The sequence below is a fragment of the Pholcus phalangioides genome, unplaced genomic scaffold (genome assembly GCF_987345545.1).
Source record: "Pholcus phalangioides strain wild (caught in Gottingen) unplaced genomic scaffold, Ppha-v1.0 ptg000031l_1, whole genome shotgun sequence".
NCBI classification, from domain to species: domain Eukaryota; kingdom Metazoa; phylum Arthropoda; class Arachnida; order Araneae; family Pholcidae; genus Pholcus; species Pholcus phalangioides.
In genome coordinates this window covers 2,949,465-2,960,973 of record NW_028301621.1, presented here as the reverse complement: position 1 = coordinate 2,960,973, position 11,509 = coordinate 2,949,465, and the positions used below count along the sequence as shown (strand labels likewise).

At 44.4% G+C, this 11,509-nt stretch overlaps 1 protein-coding gene across 1 annotated transcript; it reads left to right on the top strand.

Annotated features, from left to right (window-relative positions):
- Positions 1 to 676: 676 nt before the first annotated feature.
- LOC149067010 (uncharacterized) lies at positions 677 to 2,029 on the top strand. The gene has a single exon (XM_089252949.1). It carries the CDS (start codon positions 1,267 to 1,269, stop codon positions 2,026 to 2,028), a length of 762 nt encoding a protein of 253 aa, XP_089109075.1. The 5' UTR covers positions 677 to 1,266; the 3' UTR covers position 2,029.
- The last annotated feature ends 9,480 nt before the right edge of the window (positions 2,030 to 11,509 follow it).

Genomic DNA, 11,509 nt, shown 5'->3' with positions numbered 1-11,509 from the left:
GAATTCTGCGAGGCAGTGGTGCTGGTGGTTGTTTTTCCGTGTTCCTAGCGCGTCTTTCAAACGGGTTTTACTGCCATTTTAAAACTGGTTTTCTCTTTTTTTCTTCCAAATGACGTCACCTAATAGCTGCGCCATTTTGAAAAACCGTTGGGATAGATCTCCAAATTTTCTCTTCCTTCCGTATATACGATGTAGTGTGTGTGTCGGATTAATTGGAATTATTTTGGATATCTTTTCCCTCAGGTTGTACCTTTAATATTTTCCAATATTTATTCTTTTCTACATGCAGGATGCCCCTGCATCGTTATTATTTTATTTATTTATTTTACCGTTGTTTATTTATAAGAAACTGGATTCCCGAAAAGAGAGTCCGGGTTTTAATTTATAATAATTTTTTTTATTACAATTATGCTTGTTGGTTTTAGCATTTTTATGCTCGCTCAATTTAGCTGTTATTTACGTTTCCATTTCTCTTGTGTTTCATGATATTTTTCATATTGTTTTCTATGCTGGCGATTTTTTTTTCGGCTCTCGTAATGTGTCTAACGGCCTTGGCGACTTCTGATGGAGTCGTCGGACATATTTGGCGCGGAAAATCGCCAACCTGTCCCCTATACCGAAGCTGTTCCGACAAATAAATTCAATTGGTCGAATGGTCGACGCATTTCGGCTTGTGGTGTATATCTAGTGCGGCCTAGAAACAACAAATAGTAGATTCAGTAGTGCCAGGAAGAGACAAGAGAAGAGATGAATCTGGCAACACGAGGAGTTGACACTTTTGGCTAGACCACGCTGTACTGATAGGACACGCTTCCGTCGCTTTACTAAAAATATGTAATTGTTCTGATATTATGTTAAATTAAAAAAAAAGGTTATAGTAGATATATAAAAAAAAGGCTAACTTGAGTTCTTTTCTGACTCCGACGAAACCATAAAATGGTGACCAAAACGTGATATGAACCTTCTGATCCCAAAAAAAAAAAACAACCTCGTGGAGTGATCCATCAACATCCGAACATCTGCACGAGATGCGAGCGATATACAACAGGTAATGTGGCATATTCTGTATATTTAATGTATCCGTGAAATTATTTTTAATTTCTACCACGATGCTTGAAAATAGAATCGGTGCATGTCGATATGTCACGCTGAGCGAATTTCCCTCTCAACCCATGTATATACCTATGTTATTTTTCCCGGTATTTACCGCATTTTTAATTGTTCGCATCTAAATTATTTCATTCTTCGCAACGCATAAAAAACGTCATGGATGACAATTCCGAGCCGCAAATCAACCGCATTGCCATTAAGCTTCCCCCATTTTGGAAGACAAATCCCACATTATGGTTTATGCAGATAGAGGCCCAATTCTCCTTGGCCAAAATCACCGTAGATGCCACAAAATTTCATCACGTGGTATCGGCTATGGAATCCGATGTCCTCAATTCGGCAAGCGACATCATTATCAACCCTCCTGAAGGTGGCAAGTACGAGGCCTTGAAGAAGCGTCTCATAGAACTGCATTCAGAAAGCGAGGCTTCCAAAATACGAACCCTCCTTCAAGGCCTCGAGCTTGGCGACCAGCGTCCATCACAACTTCTCACTCGGATGCGATCGCTTGCCGGGGGTTCCGTTGGTGAGCCACTTCTGAAGTCGCTATGGTTGTCCCGACTCCCAAAAAACACGCAAAGCATTCTGGCTGCCTTAAACGAAGACCTAACCCAACTCGCCGCCGTTGCCGACAAGATCAATGATCTTACCTTTTCACCCCACGTAGATGCCGCTAGAGTGGAATCCCCCACGACGCACTTAGAAAAGCAAATTGAGCAGCTGACCAGGCAGGTGAGCGAACTTTCAGCTACTGTCCATGCGTCCCGCTCACATAGACGTTTCTCGTATCGGCGGCCGCGCAGTCGTTCCCGCAATCGCCAATACAAACCCGCCGCAAATAACTTGTGTTTCTACCACACTAATTTCGGCGAAAAGGCTAAAAAGTGTGCATCCCCTTGTGCATACTCGGGAAACTAAGCGGGCGATCGCTAGACGGCCATGACCGCGATTGCCGTATCAGCCGAATCATCTTGGCCGACCGTAAGAATAGAGTAAACTTTCTCATCGATACGGGCGCCGACATTTCGGTACTCCCAAAAATCCACCGCCCACAGGAAAAAACTGATGATGGTCTAGTCCTTCGTGCTGCAAATGGCACCAAAATCTCTACATATGGCACTAAACTGCTTACTCTCAACCTAAATTTACGTCGTGCATTTACCTGGTCATTTGTAGTTGCCGATGTCGAACATCCTATCATAGGCATTGATTTCCTCAAGCATTTTAATTTGCTTGTCGATGCCAAAAACAGTTGCCTCATCGATAAAGAGACCAATATCTCTTCCTATGGTAAAACCGCTGACGTCAGCTCATCTAGCTCCAGCGTCACTATTCTTTTTGAAGCTTCCGACTTCAACTCATGATGGCACAAGGTATCATTAGACCCTCTAGAAGTCCTTGGGCTAGTCCCCTTCATATGGTTCGAAAGTCCAATGGCGAATGGAGACCATGTGGAGATTTCCGTCGATTGAATGCTATCACGGTACCAGACCGCTACCCAGTCCCTCACATCCAGGACTGCACTCAACTATTCCACGGAAAAACCATCTTCTCAACCTTGGACCTCACACGGGCATACCACCAAATTCCAGTGCACCCAGATGATATCCCAAAAACAGCTGTTACAACTCCTTTTGGATTGTTTGAGTTCGTCACTATGCCGTTTGGCCTCCGCAATTCTGGTCAGACTTTCCAAAGATACATCCACCAAGTTTTAACAGGGTTGGACTTCTGTGTTCCATACTTCGATGATATTCTCATCGCTTCCACCAATGCTGAAGAACATACACACCATCTCCATCAGGTCTTTGACCGTTTGAAACAACATGGCCTTAAATTGAATCCAGCCAAGTGTGTTCTTGGTAAGAGTGCAGTCAAGTTTTTAGGTTGCCTCGTTACCCCACAAGGTGTGAAACCACTGCCAGAGAAAGTAAAAAACATCACAGACTTTCCGACCCCAAAAACCATCGCTGAACTCAGACGTTTTTTAGCAATGATAAATTTTTATCGACGTTTCCTTCCGAATTCTGCGACTACACAAGCTCCTCTGAATGAATTCCTGAAGGATTCAAAGAAAAACGATAAACGCCTTATTCCATGGACCCCAGAGTCCCTCGCTAACTTTGAGAAATGCAAAGCCGACTTATCCCAAGCGGCGACTCTTGCATTCCAGGCCCCTGGGCAACAACTCTCTGTAATGGTCGATGCCTCCGACATTGCCATCGGAGCAGTTCTTCACACTCACGAAAAGGATGGTCCTAAACCTTTAGCATTCTTCTCAAGAAAGCTATGTCCCGCGGAGCGCAAGTACAGCACTTATGATAGGGAGCTCCTCTCAATTTACGCTGCTATCAAATACTTCCGCCATAGTCTCGAGGGCCAGAATTTTATTATTTTTACCGATCACCGTCCTCTCACATTTGCGTTCACAAAAATTTCAGACTCTGCCTCCCCTAGGCAACTCAGACATTTATCCTACATTGCTCAGTTTAGCACCGACATTCGACATGTATCCGGCTCTAACAATGTGGTCGCGGATACATTATCACGCATACAGAGCATCAATGCCCAGACCATTGACTTTACTGCCATCGCTGCTGCACAACAGAGCGACAAAGAACTTCAAAAGTTGCTCAGTGATCCAACGTGTTCCCTTCAACTTCAAAAACTAGAACTCTCTCCTGGTGTGGAATTGGTATGTGATTGTACCGGACAAAAAATACGACCGTTCGTTCCCGAGAACTACCGAACTGTTCTATTTAAGACATTGCACGGCTTGTCCCACCCTGGGATTCGGGCCACGAAAAAGCTCCTCTGTGAGAAATACATATGGCCGTCTATATGCAAAGATGTCGTTTCATGGACGCGTGCCTGCATGGACTGCCAGCGATCAAAAATCACTAGACACACTAGGAGCCCGATCCAGCAATTCCCAATGCCTTCGAGCAGGTTCGACCACATTCATCTGGACTTGGTAGGTCCGTTGCCTCCATCTAACGGATTCACTTATTTACTCACCTGTGTGGACCGTTTCACCAGATGGCCCGAGGCGATTCCAATAGAAGACATCTCAGCTGAAACAGTCGCTCGAACTTTTGTTGGGCAATGGATTGCTCGATTTGGGACCCCATCCACTATCACTACCGACCAAGGACGCCAGTTCCAGTCCTCCCTCTTCTCTTGCTTGTCGAAATTATTGGGCGTTAAACAAATTCGCACGACCCCATACCATCCTGCCAGCAATGGACTAGTGGAGCGGTTCCACCGATCATTGAAGCAGTCGCTTCGATGCCACAACGATCATCGATGGACCGAGACACTGCCGCTTGTTCTCCTGGGTTTGCGAGCAGCCTTCAAAGAAGATATACAGTGCTCCACTGCAGAGATGGTGTACGGTTCCCCAATCAGACTACCAGCCGAATTCCTTAATCCAACACCTAAATCAGAGGAAGATACATCAGACTTCATCCTTCGACTGCGAGAAAATATGCAAAAGCTAACACCAGTGCCAACATCATCTCACTCAAAACGAACGACCTTCGTCCATCCTCAGCTCGATAAGTGCACCCATGTCTTCGTGCGCCGCGATGGGGTGAAAAAACCTTTACAGCAAGCATACGTTGGACCGTTCAAAGTGCTGAGACGTTCTCAGAAACATTTCACCATCAACCGAGGAACTAGAGAGACCACAATCAGTGTAGACAGGCTAAAACCTGCCTTCACATTATTGGAGGAGAACTGTTCATCGACAACCGAAGCAACAGATACGAAGGCAGATCCTACTCTACACACATCGACGGTACCAAGTCCGACTCAAACCACAACAACACGCTCGGGTAGGCGCGTACGTTTCAACCCTAAGTACAGCAACTCGTGTGTGTAATCAGAGATCGTACCGTTGGTACTTGGGGGGGAGTAGTGTGGTGTATATCTAGTGCGGCCTAGAAACAACAAATAGTAGATTCAGTAGTGCCAGGAAGAGACAAGAGAAGAGATGAATCTGGCAACACGAGGAGTTGACACTTTTGGCTAGACCACGCTGTACTGATAGGACACGCTTCCGTCGCTTTACTAAAAATATGTAATTGTTCTGATATTATGTTAAATTAAAAAAAAAGGTTATAGTAGATATATAAAAAAAAGGCTAACTTGAGTTCTTTTCTGACTCCGACGAAACCATAGGCTCTTCAATGGAGAGCCGTCATCAGGACTTCGTGGTCAGAATTCACACGAATGAGTCGTGGAAGAGTGATGTTTACGTCTGGTCGTCCGAAGAGTTCGCCTTTGTATTTGCTGCGTCCGAGTGGTCTTTGGATGCGAATTGGGGACCCATCTGTTGTAAAGTGTTGAAAGTTTTGTCACGACTGAGGTTAATAAAGCCTGTCCAAGCTGACGAAATAGGTGGTGTGTTTCTTCCATCATTAACGAGGAAATTCTGGCATGTTCTGATGAAGTATCCCTCGAGAAAATTCAATTCAGAATTGTGTGTTGCTTTTTTAAAAACAAACGCTTTATCAAAATCAAAATAATGTGAATGTTGCCAACAGTGTTGGGCAATAGCCGAATTATCCGTCCGTCCCTTCTCAACATGCTTTCGGTGTTCGAGAACTCGAATATTTAGATTTCTTCTAGTTTGGCCAATATATCCATTTTCACAATTCTTGCATGGGATGAAGTAGATACCAGATTCTTTGGAGGGTGAGATAGGATCTTTCAGATGGGAAAAGGTGAGTATATTTGTTGGCTGGAATATTGTATGGAAGTCAAATTTCTTGAAGATAGAAGAGATCATGAAACTTGAAGAATCGAATGGAAGAACAACGGTATTAGAAAACTGTTTTGAGTCAGCTGGGAGCAGGTTCGTGGTGCATGTCTGGGTCATTTTTCTGAGGATCTTGTCGATGATAAAAGGTGAAAAACCCCGATTAGAAGCGATGTCACGAAGGATATTGAGTTCATTCTGGAGGGAGGCTGAATCACTGCAAAGTTTTAGTGCTCGATGAACAAAAGAAGAAAATGCCGAAAGTTTCTGATTGGGAGGATGAAAGGATTTTGCATGAGGTGGCACGGAGATAGCGAATGACTTACGGTACACGGATGTATGAAATTCAGTGTCTGTCTTTTTAATGAGCACGTCGAGAAAAGGCAGCATATTATTTTTTTCTATTTCATAGGTGAATTCAATATGTGGGTCAATAGAATTCATAAAATTGAATAACTCAGTGACATTAACATCAGTCTCATCAACTAAAGTGAATGTGTCATCAACATACCTGATCCAAAGTTTGAAGTGGTGGGTTTCCAAAAGTTTTGTTTCGCAAAAATCCATGTATATGTCACAGAGGATAGGCGAGAGTGGGTTGCCCATGGCAAGACCTTCTGTTTGGCGGTAAAACTTTCCAAACACTGAAAAATAATTGTGCGATACACAAAGTTGGGTGAGTTGACATATTTCTTCGATTTCAATCGAGGAGAAGTGGAATTCTTGCAGACGTTGTTTCAGGAAAGAAATTGCACCGCTGATGGGAATGTTAGTAAACATGGATTTGATATCGAAGGAAATCATTGTAGCGTTATCTGGTTGAATGCTGCGGATGATGGAAACGAATTCTGAGGAATTCTTTACTGTGAAACGATGCTTTTTGCAGAGAGGGGACAAAAGTTCAACGAGAAATTTAGCAAGTTGATGCGTAGGTGATCCAATGCAAGAAATTATAGGTCTTACTGAAAATGAAGGTTTGTGTATTTTTGGAAGAGCATAAAGTCTCCCGCAGTTTGCAGCGGATGGAAAGATGCGTTTCTTGGTCGAAGAATATAGAGCAACGCAGAATTCTGAATTGAATTTTCTCGAGGGATACTTCATCAGAACATGCCAGAATTTCCTCGTTAATGATGGAAGAAACACACCACCTATTTCGTCAGCTTGGACAGGCTTTATTAACCTCAGTCGTGACAAAACTTTCAACACTTTACAACAGATGGCTCCCCAATTCGCATCCAAAGACCACTCGGACGCAGCAAATACAAAGGCGAACTCTTCGGACGACCAGACGTAAACATCACTCTTCCACGACTCATTCGTGTGAATTCTGACCACGAAGTCCTGATGACGGCTCTCCATTGAAGAGCCGAAATGCGTCGACCATTCGACCAATTGAATTTATTTGTCTTAAAAACGTGGCAATTTTTGTATAAATTAAAACCAGGCAAAGTTTCTCTTTTTTTGTGATAAAATTTCTTGATGTCCACTCCACCCCCACTGAGACTCACTTTCCCTCCCATCCCCGTCACTCCGCTGACGTTCTTGACTTCGGCATCTCAAAAAGTTTTCTCTTTCACATTTCCACATATACGAAACCGCTTCTCTCGCCCCCACACAATCCAGTCTTTTTTGAAATTGACCTCCATGTCCCCAGGGCACGTCGCATCATCAAACAAACAAACTGGGAACACTTTCAAGAAATTCTCAAAGATGACGCCCCCATTGACCCCTCGCCCCCACTCCCCACCTCCATCGATAACGCCGTCGACAAACTCACTGCCAGGATTCAGCACGCCCTTCATGAGGCCACTGCTGAATTACCCAGCAACGATCTCCGCTACGGGCTCCCCCGGGATATTCTAGAAAAAATTAAATTTAAAAATAAAATCAGGAAAACTTGGCAAATTCGCCGCCGCCATGAGCACTCTTGTGTAACGCAGCTTATGCGGGTCACTGATTTTATCACCACTGCAAAAAATAATTACGAGTTTGTGGCGGCGGCTTTCCTTGATATCAGCAAGGTTTTCGACCGATGTGATCATCTGACCCTTCTTGTTAGACTGATTGATCTTGGCCTCCCCCCTCATCATATACTTTTTTTCTATTACTATTTGACCGGGAGAACGTTCCAGGTAAAACATGGTCACAAGGTATCCACAGTAAAAAAAATAACAGCATCGGTCCCTCAGGGTAGTGTACTTGGCCCTCAGCTTTTCTTGATATACATCAACTCCTTTCCGGCACCTCAGGTGGGTATACTCGCCCTTTTTGCGGATGACGCTGTGGTGCTGCAACCAGTAATGCCAGGAAAGCTTCGCAGGCCGTTAACAACCTGCAAGAGACAACTGATGAAATTATGGACTGGTGTGAAGAAAACGACCTAGTACTCAACCAGGAGAAATGTCAGTTTGCCTGGTTTGCCAGTCGGACTAAAATCCCACCTTACAGGCGGTTATTTATTGGTGAGCACCCCTTGAGACCTGCACACAGGGTGAAATATCTGGGGTGCATTTTGAATAAGACCATGACATTTACTCCTCATGTTAAATATGCCTGTAACAAGACCAATAACATACTGGGGGCTCTCAACAGGATTACCTTCCCCCAGGCGAAGCTCTCGATTAAGAATAAAATTTTGCTCTTTAAGTCAATTCTTCGACCCACCCTCCTGTATGCCTCCCCTGTTTGGGCGCATGCCTCGATAACAAACATTCGAATTCTTCAACGATCTCAAAATAAAATTCTAAGACGTTTTACTGGTGCCCCTTGGTACATCAGGAATGAAAACATCCTCAGAGATCTTCGTTTAGACAAAATTTTTACCTACATCAAGCAGCTTAATAAAAAGCAGTTTGAGGCCATGGAAAACTCGAATTACGAACATATCAGAGAGTTGGTCAACTATAATGTGGCTCCTGCCCCTAGGACTTCGGCTAGAAGAACTAAATTTCGTAGGCCGAAACAGATTTTTCACCTCAGATGGGAAAATCTAAGATAAACAATCATCTGAGTAGGTTGTTTTGTATATAGTTTTCGTATCGCACTATTTTGTAACCTGCCCCTATATTTGCATTTGCACTTTTTATTTTACTCGCATATACTCTCATTACTCACATGTTTACCCGCATTTATATGAAAATTTGAAAAAAAAAGGAAAAAAAAAAAAAACTTCTTCCCTTAATGGAAAAAATATGCTTTGAACTGGTGCGATAATCTTTTTGATGTGGTGGACTTTTTGGAACTCGCAAATTTTTTATTTTTCACATGTGCATGCCAACTACCATTTCTTTCAGCTAATCTCCTTTTTTGGCGGAAAGTGTTCGTAACTGTTGGTTGTGGTGGCATATTTATGGACTTCCTTACCTGGCAGAAAAATCTGATGGCCATGACCATGACTCACGGATTTGTCCTTTCTTTCGACAACACATTCACACACGCACTCCTAACAGACAAATTTTTCCTCTCTTCATAGGCCTATCTGGGCCCGTTGGATGTCCCACTATCAGCCCTCTGGAGCTGGGGATGGGGGTAAGCCTCTGATGCGGGTCTGGTAATAATAATACTAATAACGTAAGGCAGTGGTGGCATTTTACCGTCGTTAAACTTAAATTTAATCGTCCAGACCATTTAATTGACCATTGATTTTAAAAAGAGGATTTATTCCCACACCTTCCCTTCTCATACATGCACTTACACAACTTCACATACATTACTCACTTGTCCTTCTCTTCACCGGGGGTCCCCAAGGGGCTCCAGCCTTTTTGTTGGCTAATGGCCCGCTTTAAGGGCCAGTCACCATCGTAAAATTTTGAGTCTGGTCTGGTCCCGGAGGAACTCTGGACGTTCCGAAGAGCCCTTCAGATCAAGGTTGTAACTCCAACCGCTTCTCACAGATGGCAGCACTTCTTTTCCCGTCACACCCAGCATCGTCTTCCAAGAAAAAAATAATCGGTTCTTGCTCATTCACCGAACTGTCGGCTTCCCCCCACCGTCACCCCACAATCGCGAGAGAGAGAGGCCTATGCTTGGCCACTTGCATTGTTTTTTGTAATTGTGTTTCTCCCTTGTCTTCTTCTCTTTCCTCTGCCACGTTCTCTCCCACCCTTACCACTTACTAACACCCTTTCCCACTCTCTTCTTTCTCCCCCCCCCCCTTCACCATCGACCAATCCCTGCTTTGCAGGTCCTTCAACGAATCGCATTGCTTCTCCAGCTTCGACGAGGACTTCTCTTCTTTACAGCTCACTTCGCTATCTCACAGGTCTGAGTCTGGTCTGGACTTCGCTTTTAACAACTAACACGTGAAGTTGTGCCGCCATCTTTACCTGTCGCATTGTCACCGCATAAATTTACGAAAATTGTTAAATTTGGCCACCGACCATTGACCACTCTTATAAATAGTTTGTTATAAGAGGAAAAATTAAAAAAAGAAAAAAAAATTCTCTTTCGGCAACTTTGACTTCTAAAAGAGCCTTTGGCCACCCCTTTCCCCTCTCTACATGCACTTACACCATTACACATACATAACTCTCTTGTCTGTCCCTTCATCGGGGGTCCCCAAGGGGCCCCAGCCCTTATGTTGGCTACTGGCCCGCCTTAACGGCCAGTCACCATCGTGAAATTTTGAGTCTGGTCTGGACATTGAGCGAGTGTACTAGCTACTCGCCTACAATTTTACTCGCTGCTACTGAACTCCCTCTGTGCAATACTGCACTCGCCGCTCACTCCGCTAGAGTGAGTAACACACTAACTTTGTATGTTTCTTTTTTCTTCTCCCCTTGTCCTAAAGCCCTAGGTTGGTACTAGAGTTGCCAGATTGGCGGTTTTCCCGCCAAATTGGGCTGGTTTGAAAACGGTTCGGCGGGAAATTTTTGGCTTTGGCGGGTGGCGGTTTTTTGGGCGGTTTTTCCAAAATTGTGTTCATGGCGAATTTCTCCCTATTTTTCTTTGCTTGCGAGCAAAGAAGTTTTTCTTTTTTTTCACTTTAGTCCCCACCTCATGTTGTGTTTTCTTCCTAACAAGGCAGAAGGGGTGGATGGGGGCATCTCACCCAACTATGGAAAGCCGGAACTTTCAACCATAATGCCTTTGCCACCCAATGATTGAAACAAAAACTTGGGAACTGTCCTAGGCTCTAGAGCAGTGGTTTCCAACCTTCATGATACCGCGGCCAATCGGTTATAATATATCCAACACTGTAAGGGAGACTTCAGTGACGTCACGAGCTTCGCGCGGAGGCCTTCCGCGCGAAGGCCTTCTAGGCCTTCCTAGAAGGTGTTGCTCCGGCCCGACGGATGGGAAACACAGTATCTAGACCACAGAAGCCTGTGAAAGAAACCGTAGCCTCTACAAGCGTGGAGCTGGCAGGGCTCAGGCCCGGGAACCAGTTCTGTCTTAACGCATAGGCCCACCCGAGCATGGCCCGGGGGCCTCAAGAGAAGAGGGGCCTCAGAAAAACGAGAGGTAGTTGTATTTTTCGGGGATTTTCCATGTAGGGAATAAGAAAAATCACTTGGCTCTCGGGCCCATGATGCTCTTAAAACGGCCCTGCCAGGAACCCAGAAGAGTTCTTAAATTTTTTGTTTACTAGACCGTGAAAAATCTCGTCTGGGACCCATACCTAATTTTTAAAATCAT